The 13,910-nt window shown below is 41.3% G+C and overlaps 1 protein-coding gene across 3 annotated transcripts in view; it reads left to right on the top strand.

The window, feature by feature from the left end:
- Nucleotides 1–2,127: 2,127 nt before the first annotated feature.
- si:ch73-335l21.1 (insulin receptor substrate 1-B) overlaps nucleotides 2,128–13,910 on the top strand; it is a 58,276-nt gene continuing 46,493 nt past the window's right edge. For 2 of the 3 annotated variants that reach the window (XM_034165002.1, XM_034165004.1), the window contains exon 1: nucleotides 2,129–2,838. In XM_034165002.1, coding sequence (XP_034020893.1) covers nucleotides 2,490–2,838 — 349 coding nt within the window. In that variant the 5' untranslated portion in view covers nucleotides 2,129–2,489. Of the gene's footprint in view, nucleotides 2,839–13,910 lie in introns of all 3 variants that reach the window. The other variant, XM_034165001.1, reaches the window with a different exon arrangement.

Below are 13,910 nucleotides of genomic sequence, written 5' to 3'. Positions count from 1 at the left end.
CAAAATATAAACTGATAAATCCAGCATAACTAAAGTATTTATTGATATAGCTGTTCTTAATAACATAGTTGTTTAGTCAATTACTGTGCAAGCAGTGGCTTTGATGGCCACCAGATGCTTTAGACATGAAAGAAATGAACAAGCTCAATTCGATCTACATGTAACTTCAAAACCACATATGTTGGAAGAGATCAAAGAACCTTATGCTCCTAATTTCCATCATGCGTGTGATGATAAGATTATTCCCTGCAACAAGCTCAGACGTGTCCAGGTAGCAGACAGGAATATTGTACAGTAAATAAGCAAAATCAACTTGCCTTTTTCTGTTGAACTGGTGAATAAACATTAACCAGATTTTAATCTGTCCATCCTCGTTTAAATTTTTTTTTTTTTTTTAGTCTGGATGGTATTTATTTTATTTGACTGGTCTTAACAAGCTGGATGTGATGACTCATTTTACAGGCAGCGGAAGCAAATTTCACCCAGTGGGATGAATGAAGTATCAGGGCACCCCCCCCCCATTGAAATCTGTAAATACTCTATTAAATAATGTATTCTGAAGCACATTTTTTATGTTTGAGTCAGTCATTAGTGATTTAGATATTATGAACTACATCAACAATAACTGTTTGCAATCGGGATACTAAATCTGATTCGGTTTATTTTTCATTTGTATGATTTGTGTAGTATTAGAATGATGTATACTATTGATTCATTTGATGAGCGTTTTGCATTCAGGCGATTTTGTGTTTCCATTGCTCTCTAAGCAGATGACATTGTGATCTCTCATGAGAGTAGAAAGCAGGGTGAGTCTAGTCTGGAGAGGTGGAGATATGCTCTGGAGAGAAGGGGAATGAAAGTCAGCAGGAGCAAGACTGAGTACATGTGTGTGAATGGGAGGGAGTCCAGTTCCAAGGAGTAGAATAGGTGAAAGTTGATGAGTTGAAATACTTGGGGTAAACTGTCCAATGTAATAGAGAGTGTGGTAGAGAGGTAAAGAAGAGAGTGCAGGCAGGGTGGAGAAAGGTGGCAGGAGTCATTTGTGACTGAAGAATATCAGCAAGATTGAAGGGGAAAGTCTACAAGAGTCCAGCTATGGAGACTAGAGCCCGACCGATATGGATTTTTTGAGGCAGATGCCGATAATGATATTTGGATGAAAAAAATGCAGATAATTGATAAATCGGCTGATTTGCCGATAGCCGATAAATCAGCCGATATTATTATTTTTTTTTAATGTGGGGTGAATGTAATAGCAAAGTTATTACAAACAACATACTTATAAACTTACTTGTATGCTTTCGTCAGCCAATCAGTGCAGTGTGACAGCGAACTACGGGCCGGTGATGAACACATTTAAGCAGGGGTGTAAGTTCTCAGTTGAATGGAGTCAGAGCTCCATCTACTGGACAAACAAGGACATTTTACATTGCCAACACAAACATTATTTCAGTAACTGTTCTGTTTATGAGAAATTATCGGCGTTCTGTCGGCAAAATTTCGGCCGATAGTGAGTACTTTGAAAAGGCCTTATATCGGCCGATAATATCGGCCGGCCGATATATCGGTTGGGCTCTAATGGAGACCGGCACGAACAAAAACACAGGAGGCACAGCTGAAGATGTAGCGATTCTCTTTGTGAGTGATGAGAATGCACAGGATCAGGTAGGACAGTTTGGAGACAAAGTCAGAGAGGAGACATTGAGAAGGTTTGGACATGTGCAGAGGAGGGACCCAGGGTATATAGGGAGAAGGATGGTGAGGATGGAGCCACCAGGCAGGAAGAGAAGAGGTTTATGGATGTGGTGAGGGAGAACATGCAGGTGATTGGTGTGACAGAGGAAGATGGAAACGATTGATCTACTGTGGCGACTCCAAACAGCAGCATCCAAAAGAATAACAAGAGTGCTCTGTAAGCAAAATGTGGTAATGGTCTTCTCACAATTATCTCATGAAAATTCTAGAACAAAAATAATGCTTTCTCTGCCTATGTCGGGGTGTCTAGTATTTTTGGCAAAGCCTAAGTGAATATATTTATAAAAAATTTATAGCTTTGTTATTTTACAGTATGAAGCGCTGCTCAAGCGAAAGCCGACTGTGTAATTTCGTTTGAACGGAGTGTCTGACGTCGGAGCTGAGGCGGAGTCCCTGAACGCACCGTGTCTGGAGTACACTCACGGTGAGTGACAGTCCACGTTTACCACGAGACGAGGACGCTGCGTGGGATTTAACGACTCTGACAACAAAAACAACGCTCGGAAAGGCGAGTAGTTGGAAGAGTAGTCCTACTAGTGGAAGAGGGGGAGCCCCGTGACGTTTTGAGCCGCACGCGCTCGTTTGGAAAACTTGCAGAAGAAGAAGAAATTAGAGGACGCGTTCGCTCGCGTGCCCTCGGTGGAGAACGATGTGAGGGGAAACGAAAAAAATAAAACGGGGAAAAAAAAAAAAGCATAAAAAACACAAGTTTACGTTAAATTGGTGGAAAAGTCATGGAGAGCCAAGTGGGCGAGCAACACGGCGTCGAGGACGTCCGGAAGAGCGGATACCTCCGTAAACAGAAGTCCATGCACCGGCGCTACTTCGTCCTCCGCGCCGCCTCGGAGCGCGGTCCGGCCCGGCTGGAGTACTACGAGAGCGAGAAGAAGTTCCGCGGCAAGGCGCCGGTGCCCAAACGGGCCGTGCTGCTGGAGACCTGCTTCAACATCAACAAGCGGGCTGACTCCAAGAACAAGCACATGATCGTGCTGTACACACGCGCCGAGAGCTTCGCCGTGGCCGCGGACAACGAGGCGGACCAGGACGAGTGGTACCAGGCCATGGTGGAGCTGCAGTGCAAAAGTAAGTAAGCTCCCCCCTTTACAAAACAAACACACACACACACACACACACACACACACACACACACACACACACACACACACACACACACACACACACACACACACAAAAAAAAGTCAATTTCAGTGCACGAGGTGGGAAACGTGACACGCCTGCTGCAGAAGCTGAACATGTCCCATAAATCATTTAAAACCCGTTTATATAGCTGCGCTCACTTTTGCACTTTAATCGTTCAAACACGTGCCACGTGTTTGCTTTCTTTTCTTTTTTTTTTAAACCAAAAAAACGGCATTCCTCGAACTGATCCGCCAGTGATCTCTGTCTTTCACGGAGCTTTTTCTTTTTCTCCTACTCTTTGCTCACACACACCCTCTGCCTTCTGTTTACTGAGACTTTTTTTTTTTTTTTTTGCTGGCATTGACCACAAAACAAGAGAAAATCCCCCAAACTCGTCCTGGGATCCAGATCTGGTGGACCCGCCTCAGGCAATGAGTTCATTCATTCATTATAAGCTCGTTTTCTGTTGCTGTTGCAAAAGTAAGAGAGAAGAGAGCTACATGAAACAACCTGCTGAGGATCACAAAAAAGCAAGGGAAGGGGAAAAAAAAAATCAGCAAAAATCAAAGAAATAATCAACTAGGTTTCTCCAAAGCAAGACTATACAAAATAACAAAACTATAAATTTTCTTCCAAAAAGATCTTTGAAAATGTTAGTAATACATAAAAGGTCCTGATCGCTGACTACAATTTGAGGGTTGTTTGATCCGCGCACTGGCATGCCAATGAGTAAACGCGTTGTAAACTGCACGGCTGCATGCCAGTGCGCAAAGAAAATTGTTAATTTCGTGAACTAGCTGTGAACATTGCGCAACTTATTTGAAAACATTGCGTGTCGTTGTGCGCAGGGCATCTGAACTTGAAAATGAAATGTTACATCTGCAATAAACATAGTTTTACAGATACATTATCTAACGCATAAGAAGTAGTGAAAATGCAACTGTTTTACCAATCCATTACAATATATGTTAAAAATAATTACCTTTGAGACAAGATTCCAAATGCGTTCTCTGCCACATGGCGCGCACGAGGCAAGCTGCAGCTGTAGATAATTTCTCTGTGATTCTTGGAGTGATGACAGAATGGTTTCATCAGCCAAGTTCTGAGAGCAGATGTGTCATCGGCTACGAAATTATTATTTTATATAGCGTGGCATCAAGCGGGATGCATTGGCCTGACAAATTGTGCGTCAGTGCAGGGATCAAATTCGTGCAAGTATCAAGGTGCCTTAAGCTTGGAGCTTGAAATTCGTCACTTGCCTCCTGTGCAGGTTTGATGTCACGATCTTTAATTTGCAGTAATCAAAGCACCTGACTTGGTTTAAGACCACCTGTGCTCGAGTCAGCTTGTGTCTGGAGTTGCATCTGATGGGGCATCCAGCATAAAAGGTGCTGAATAAATCAGCATGAGGGTGTGTTTCATGCAGTTTGTGAACCAAGGCAAAATGTTTATTTATTTAAATTTGGATTGACCCTGCACACTGCCACTATCACATTGATGCTCTGGACCTGTTTTGGCTCAGGATTTGGGTTAAGGTTTAATTTTTGTGAAATATATATGAAAAAGTTTGGAAATTTCCAGGCCATGGCTTTGCAGATGTCGGAATCCTGCATGGTAACACAATGCTGAAAGTCCAGGTCCAATTTGGGAATATTTTCCTTTGCAAATGGCATGGAACAGATCCATACCAGATGCACTGTGGTGACCAGGATGAAAAAACTGAAACAACAAAAAACCCCAAACAATCAAACAAAAGAGTCGTAATAAAACATTGTTGGAAATCAAACCTCTGAGTGCTCTTCTTACCGTTGAACTGTCCTAAGTATGGAGTGTACACCTGATTTTACATGGAGTTAAGTTGAGTGTGATTCCACCAAGGTGGCTGGGAGTGTTGTCGAGCTCAGAAAGAACTTTTGCTGAGTGGTGTGCCTGCCGAATGTGTCAAGACGAGAGGTGCTTGGGGAAACCATCTGAGATACACAGAGTTGTAAGTCAAACTGGTATGGCCTGATATGTGTCTAGCTGGCCACATTTCTTCATTGATGGTTATACCACTAACATAACCACGTAAGTTGCTAATATTTCGCATTATTCTGAGCATATAGTGTATTTTTTTAAATGTAAAAAAAAAAAAATCAAGGCATAGGTGAGTAGAACACTCACAGCTTTGATTGGTAATAATGTTTTAATATAACTAGAGTTCTTTAAAAAAAAAAGAAAAAAGAAAGTGAACTCATTTAACTAATTTTCACTGGTTCTGCACTATTTTCCAGGTGTGGCTGTTTTAATATATTTTAGATTTGGAGGAGAAGCCAAATGGGCATGTGTAGATGTGGGGTAATGGGGTGAAACTATAAAATTGCACTCAAAATGGTGTAAGTAGTTGTATTCTGAGGGGAAATTGCTGGTACCTTGCAAATGTTGTGTATAACAAAAATGAAATGAAACGCATTAGAATGCAAATGGAAACCCCGCTTGCTTCGAACAGACGTGAGTTCCTTGTGATGTCATCATTTATAGAGCCCGACCAATATGGATTTTTTGAGGCCGATGCCGATAACGATATTTGGTTGAAAAAAAATGCTGATAATCGAAAAATCGGCTGATTTGCTGATAGCCGATAAATCAGCCAATCAGCTGAATGTTTCACCCTCTTAGCAGTAAACGTAAGTTTTTCATGCTAGAAATAAGGTCTACACAACGTGGGCTTAATAAAAAGCGTGACCGACGCAATGAAACACATTTGACACATTACTACATAAACTGAGTTAATCAAACTGAGTTGAACTGAAACTGGAGAAATGTGGGGTGAATGATATCGCAAAGTTATTACAAACAACATCCTTATAAACGTAATTCTATGCTTTTGTCAGCCGATCAGTGCAGTGTGTCGGCATACTACAGGGGCCGGTGATGAACACATTTAAGCAGGGGTGTAAGCAGCTCTCAGTTGAATGGAGTCAGAGCTCCGTGTACTGGACAAACGGTGCAAGGACATTTTACATTGCCGACACAAACATTATTTCAGTAACTGTTCTGTTTATGAGAAATTATCGGCGTTCTATCGACAAAATTTCGGCCGATAGTGAGTACTTTGAAAAGGGCTTATATCGGCTGAAAAGGGCTTATATCGGCTGATAATATTGGTCTGGCTCTAATCATTTATACCAATCAATCATAAATGGCTTGCTGATTAATATAAACTTTAGATCATCTCTGTGTTGGTTGCTGAGATATAGCGGAAAAATGTTATTCGGACCATTTTGGTTGACCTCGACCATTGTCCGTTCCTCTCTAAAGGCTAATCATCTCGTGATAACTTCATCTAAACTTATTTTTCAGGCATTTGCAAAGGATGTGTCATTGTTCCTAAACTCAACTCAATGCATAGAAATGGCAAACGTTAAACTCAGATTTGCCTCAGCGAGAGACAAACTTTTACGAAATGAAACAGCCAAAACCCGGATTCGACCCATGCGGCACCTCTCCACCACATTTAATAATGACTTGCACGTAGGTAAATGTGGTGGCAAAGCACCTGCCAGGTGTGGGTGAATACGTAACCTCCTGAGATCCGATACAGCTTCAGCGTGCCAAAAAATTGCCCATGAAGATTTCTCAAATGGTGTCTGTCAGCTTTTGTGTAAACACAGCTGTCAGTGCAATAGTGGTGAGCACAGCAGGTCCAAATCACCTGCTCAGCCTTCACCTCTCCCCGTGAGCCACCAGGTGGACACACGGTACATGTGACGCAATCCTGGCAAAATAAGGTAGAAGTTCAAGGTGTTTATTACACATGACCTCCTGCTGTGCCACAAAAATCAGCTGATGAGTGACGGGCTGGTACCAAAATAAGATACAGGAATGAAGATGACACCGATATCATAAAAAAAAGTTTATTTCTGATTCCACAAACTCCAGCTCATTTTCTGGCAGTTCTTGGGTGTAATCCAGTGGCTTGAATTTGGCGCCAACCTCATCGCTCTCCTGTTGCTTTGCCGCAGCTGAACTGTGTGTGTACTTCCAGCTCTTCCCAAGTATTTGACGAGTTCATGCGAGACTGAAGAGAGGCCGGAAAGTGAAGAGACAGATGTTGAAGCAGCCTGAGTAGACATTCAAGCCCTGGGAGTTGTGGGAAAATGTAGATCTCAGCAGCTAAGATGAGGAACAAAAGGTTCTAACCCAGATATCACTTTAAAATATTACAGTTTTTAGAATGAATGATGCGTCCTACGGGGTCTTACTGGCTCAAAAAATGAGGGTGAGGTGGTAGACCACCACAGGACGAGGGGTGGGGTGCCAGACATACGCACTCACGTATATATATATATATATATACACACACACACACACACACACACACACACATATATATATATATAGATATACGATTAGTTGCTACGGTGACACCTAAGAAGTAGACAGAGGAAGGAATTAGTATAAGTCTTGAAGCTTTCACAAAATGACTTTGCTTCGACTCAAACACAATTTAATCTTGTCATATCTAAAACCGTACTGTTCCTCTTTTTTTTTTTTTTTTCCCTTTGGCTAGCTTTCATTTTTATTACTAACCAAAACTTTGCATTGTGGCTACTTGTCCCTTTGACTCCACTGTGTACTAGCGAGGCGATACGAAACCCTGATTCATATCATCGTTGGGCTCACCAAATGCAAGCTTCGAGCATTAGTCGGAGACAAAGTTGTTTATTCAGTAAAACCTGTGTCCTTTTTATTTTAGTTACAGCATCAGCTGGCAGCAGAATCTGATGGACGTTCTGCCAATGCAAATACTCCAATGTGCACATGCCTGCTAAAATGTTAAAGAGGCAAAAGAGCAAAAAATGTCACTGAGTAATGTGGAAGATTATGAATTATGTCCGACCAGGCAGGCATTAAAATATTTTTGCCTAAACCTTTACTTTGGGCAGAACCCAGTGCTGACACAGCTAAGACAGAGGTGGCACGAAATTGGACTGAGGCGTCTTCCGCACATTTCTCTATGCAGGAAAAACACTATAATTGTTCTGATTGGCCAAAGGCTTGAGAAATCTAAAATGCTTGTATTTTATCAATGCTAAAGAAAGGTAATATGTTGAGGCAGATCGGAATCAAAGTTGAATAAACTTTTCAACTGACCCATGAACCAAAGTTTATCAAATTTTTTATCAAAATCCATGTATAACTTTGTGATATCGAGCAAACCAGTGGTGTAAAACTTGTGCAATTTTGTGCCAAATCATGATCCACCATGGTGACCACGAGCAAATGGGAGCGACAAATAGAAAAGAATGCAGTCAGTTTTCATGTCATGGAAGTCGGCCATGTTACTCATGTGTCATAACACATATTTTGCAGTGTTACTTATACTTTGGGGGAAACAACGCCCCCCACTTGCACTTGAGTACACGCAGACAAATAGAGTACTGCTAGGTCTTGGCGTTGGTGTCAGCACTCTGAGTGCTGTCTAGTTGTGTTGGGTGATGAGTGGCGATGGTCTTTCAACATGCTCCGCATACCTCAGAGTTGTTGAACTTTGACCCTGCTGTGCTCTGACCTTTGTGCACATTGGCAACGGCTATAGGACAGCGATGGGAAGAAATCCAGTTTAAAGCACCACGGACAGCTCTGTTCACCTCCAGGCAGAAATGTTTAGGTGTTCCAAGAAGATCGGAACACTTCCGTTGCACGCGCTGAATCTCGGGTGTTGAGTTTGCAATCTCGCTTAATGATAGATGTTTCAAGTGTGCATGCGTAAAGGTCATATGTATAGGAGTTACAGGCACTAGCTCAGCGGGAGTCCTGGCCTTCCAGTCAACCGTGTGTGCCATGCCATGTGCCGTCGACTGCCTTTTGAAATTAGAGGTTCGGTCATCCTGCGCTGTCTTGAACCCGTTGCAGATCATCGCTCTCTTTTGTTCATTAAAGTGTTGGGTTGCTGTCATAAATTTCCCTGGCTGATGATAAATGACAAAGGGCTGCGGCCGGCCGCTGTGTAAAGTAGCGCGCACAAAGCATTTTGCTGCGGTGCATGCTGCATAGTTTGTGTTCATGCCATTGGAATGCACTCACGCACACGTGATCCAGGCCTGCAACTGTAGCTTTTTCCATTTTGTGGGAAAGCCAGAGCAGCGCAGCGCGTTACTGCCTGAACTTGCATGTGTGAGAATGGCTTAAAAGCATGTGCGCAGATGGAGTGTTCTCAGAATTCCTGCCTTGAATAACCCCCTTCTGGTATGTGGAGCTTGTGCACAGTTTCGATGTCTGTGTGTTTATTGAAGAGTCCCATCTCCTGCCCCCCCCCCACCTAAGGCCAGGGTGCGTTTTGGTTGAGGGCAGGAGATGCGACGCCGTTACACATAGTTTCCAGTAGACCACTCCCTCCACTTGATACCTGGTAGCAGCTCATTTCGCCTGTTTCAAGCCTCGCCGGTTGCACTTTGCTTTAAAAGCTCTCAGCAGCAGGCCTCAGCTTGAGGTGGAATCAAAGTTTAGAGTTGAAGTTTGGAATAATTGGATTGCTTTGAGCCCACACAGCAAGACTGAGCTGAGGGTTTATTGGATGCCAAAGTGCAGATTATAACATTTACACTCAAGCGGAATTAAAAAAAAAAAAAGAATGAAAATCCCTGTTTGTTTTGATAATTGATTGAGGAATTTATCAAGTAATAATGGTGATTTTGAACTTGTTCCATTTTCTTAAATGTCAAAATATGCTTAATGTCAGGAATTTTTTGCGGTTGTTGGTCATTGGGATACATTTTCGTTTACAAACGCTGCTAAAGATGGCGCATAAAGCAACTGCTAGCAGTATCTACGCTGGTTATGTCCATGTTGCTGATATTGTCGGCTGTTTCCTGCATTTAAAAACTGGATCATTGTCTTAACTCAAGTCCCACTTGAGCAGACATTATTGTGACCGGTCCACAAAAGTGACGAAAAAAGGACGCAACACGGGCGTCGTGATCATGACAGTGCATTTCCTGTTATCTACTTATTTTCCGCTCATCGGTTTAAATTTGATGCACTGTAGTGTTGTTTTAAACTGTTCAGTTCTGAGTTTAAAGTGCTTTTAACTAGAGCCCAACCGATATATCGGCTGGCCGATATTATCGGCCGATATAAACCCTTTTCAAAGTACTCACTATTGGCTGAAATTTTGCAGATAGAACGCCGATAATTTCACATAAACAGAACAGTTACTGAAATAATGTTTGTGTCTGCAATGTTAAATGTTGTCCATTTGTCCAGTAGATGGAGCTCTGACTCCATTCAACTGAGAGCTGCTTACACCCCTGCTTAAATGTGTTCATCACCGGCCCCCGTAGTTCGCCGTCACACTTGCACTGATCGGCTGACAAAAGCATACAAGTAAGTTTATAAGGATCTATATCCTTATCCTGAACATATATCTAAGTTGCAGCAGCAAGAGGTACAAGATCAGATGTATTTCACAACTTTTTTTAAGGATATGTATTTGCTAATTTCACAAAGGTGTAATTCTTGATTGCATTTTTTGAACTTGAAAATTCTTCTCTGTTATAAAGTTAATCAATATGAGGACAAAGCTTCAGCTTTTAGCTGATACCTTTTTTGTTAAGAGTCCAAAAAAGAAAATTTTATTCATTAAAAAATAATAATAATAATATCGTCTATCGGCAAATCAGCCGATTTATCGATTATCTGCATTTTTTTTCATCCAAATATCGTTATCGGCATCGGTCTCAAAAAATCCATATCGGTCGGGCTCTACTTTTAACAGTCTGAACAGGTTTTAAACCGGTGGAAACCAGGGGTCAGCACTCGAATGGCAAAAATGCAACAAAAACTTACACATACAGTGGAAGCATGAAAAAGTGGGTTTTACGTACAGTAAATTCTCTAGTCCACTTGTTGGCCACAGAAACTAACCTAAAGCAGACTAGGACTTGTTTAATAACACCAAGCTTCCCCTCAAGCCGACAGTAATTATACAAACACAAACCAGCTGCCATGCAGGGTGATACTGGGATCAGACGTATTTATTCAACTGAGTCCAGTTTGACCCTTCTGGGCAGCGAGTACAGTATCAGGCTTGAGGACAGTTATTTGCACAACTATTAGGAGTTAGTCGAGTGTGTAAAGGCTTAACCTTGACCAAAGAGGCGGGTGGCACGGCTCGTGGTTGTTGTTTGCCTGGAAGACTGTCCGGCAGCGGGGGCATCACCTCGCCAACTGTTGACCATTTGGAAACAGAATTGAACACTGGAAGTTGTGCAGCTGAAACAGAGACAAATTAAGTTGGATTTACATTCACTGCATAAAGATTGGATTTAAAATAAGAGCTATATTGTGTATATATATATATATATATGTATATGTATATGTATATTTTAAATAGTTTAATGGTCAAGGTTGAAATTGGGACTGCGGCTCTGGCATGTTTTTTGTGTATCCTGGAGTGCTCATGTTACTGCACTGGACAATGCGTTCTGGCGCTCGCCGAGATGGCTGATTAAACATTAAACCCCTCTTAAGCAATGCTCATCTCCCTAATTAGGGAGTAATTACTGTCTCAAGAGGCAGGCTGGGGTACACAGTCGTAGCCGGGTGCTATCAAACGTGTTGTAAATGTGCCTCTGTGTCCTTCCTGCTCCTGTTTTGATTTTTTTTTTTTTTTTGGAGCGTGTGTAAAGCTTGGTATGTCAGAAAAAGATCAGTGAGATGACACACTGCATAAATAGTTTGTGCACATTTACTCCCTACGATCTTTAATATATCACCAGAAACCATCCCATTGAGCACTGGATTTCTGCAGCACATCCATCTTTTTGTCAGAAGCAGTTTTTCTTTTCTTTTGTTTTTTTTTTTTTATGTAAGAAGTTGCAACATTTCTGTCAAAATGTCCTTTTTGGCTCCCGTCTGCATGAATACACACCTTATAGTACTGGTACAGATTTATTCATGTGCATTTAAAAAAAAAAAACTGCATGAGTCAAAAAATGCATAATTAATCAATGCTTGGGTGGCCAGGAAATGATCATTTTATCTGTGTATCACTATAGCTACTGTGGTCCTACACAATTCTTACATATAATATGATCAATTTTGATCAACAGTAAAGCAAGACATGATCCATTTAGTCAGGAGCATCCATATGTTGACTGCGATAGTGCAGCAGGGTTGTAAATGCATACTGTCCTTTTCCAGCACTTTATATTGATTTGTCTGTTGACTTTAGTCCATTAGGGCAATCGTAGTGGAGGTCAGGAAGTTCAGGACTTATTAGCCTCACAGTGAGTGCATTGGAAACTTGGGCAGAATTTGGTGGTTTATAATGCCATTTGAGAGAACACCAGTCATCGCGGAATAAATTCTAGTTTTTTATTATTTTATTTCTGGAGCAAATGTAACGATATAGAACAAGCAATATGTTTGTGAATGAAAACCCAGAGTACTGAGTTCATATAGGCAGGGGGTTGGTGTAATATTTGGATGTTACTTACACCTTGGCCAAAAGATAAGGGTTTTCTATTTTGTTTGGACATACATTTTTTTCTTTTTTTCTTTTTTTTTAACAAACTAATTGAAATGGTGCCTCTGTGTCTCAGAGTCAGGAGTGTGAATAAATGGCAAAAACCTGTCACATACAAGTATGTGTATTTAAGCCTAATCATTGAGAATGTAGACCAGAAAATAATGGCATATTCTTCTCTCGACTTGACATATCGATAAACTGACCAGTCTTTTCACTTGTCTTATTTTTATATTTTTGTGATCGTAGCTCTGGAACAAAAGCATTAAACATATCCTCAACATATTTTTGCCCTGCCTCAGACTGGCCGACTGCCCAGGGTGCACACCACCTCTCACTCAATGCCTGCTAGGATTGGCTCCAGCTCCACTGTGACCCTTAATTGGAAAAAGCAAGTATAGAAAATTAATGTATTGGCATATTGTAGCCCAAATGGCATTTCTAAACTGACAACAGTCATACCTCACAAAACCCTTGATTTAAATGAAATGAAAAGTCACGAAATTCATGACTTTTGGAAAAAAAAGTTCACATTTTCATACGTGATATTATTAAAATTTAATACAACTCGTGGCCTGATAATCCCAACAAATATGTTTTGTTTTGGTTTTTTTTGTTTTTTTTGCTTGACAAGATTGATATTCTTGCCTCACAGCAAGAAGATTCTGGGGAATACCACTGTGGTTGGGCAGTTGAACAATTCCATCGTGCATCACAATACCTGATTGCTGGAAATCTTTTAGATATTAGATTTAAAAAGAATTAGAGCCTGATTGATAAATCGGTGTTGTCAAGCATGGCTGGGACCCCATCACCCCTTGTTCCCATTAGTTATATGAGACGAGGCAAAACATTTGGCTGCCATTCATTTTCAGTGAGTGTTTTACAGCAACAAAAGACAAGTGGTTGCGACATCGCTGGCTGGGTGGAGCCAACTTATACGAGAAGTCTGTTTTATGGAAATGCTGAGAGATCTGACATGGCAACTACCAATCGGATTTATTTATAATAAAGTTTGTGTTTAAACTATAAAACATAAAGCCTCAATTACATTTCTTTAGCATAAGGGTTTGATAACAAAACATCTGGAATCATTGCCATTTTTTATGCATATATTGGCAGATATATCAGATGGATAAATAGATTTTTACTAACACATTTTGGCATTGTATCTTCCCCTAAAAAGAAGGGGGGGGGGGGGGGGGGTCCACATCGGTCAGGCTCTAATACGAATGTTGGCACGGAGGGGCATATAATGTCACCCTTTTCTTTGCAATGTGGTTTCCGAAGTCTCGTAGCTAGTCACAGGGTCCTTGAGACCACCGAGGACACGGTTGCTTCTTTTGCAAATGCAACTTTGTAATAAATGTCATTATTGGAATGTGTCTGCAGACAATCCGTATTACACAATTTTAATATGGGTCACCACGTGGCTGCAATTAAATAAATTCCAAAATGTTATATAATTTGTTTAGACTCATAAGTGCCTCCTGTTGTGGCCAGA

This window comes from Thalassophryne amazonica, chromosome 23 (assembly GCF_902500255.1).
Source record: "Thalassophryne amazonica chromosome 23, fThaAma1.1, whole genome shotgun sequence".
Lineage (NCBI taxonomy): Eukaryota > Metazoa > Chordata > Actinopteri > Batrachoidiformes > Batrachoididae > Thalassophryne > Thalassophryne amazonica.
Note: the sequence above shows the minus strand (reverse complement) of the source record. Positions and strands in the feature narration are given on the sequence as shown.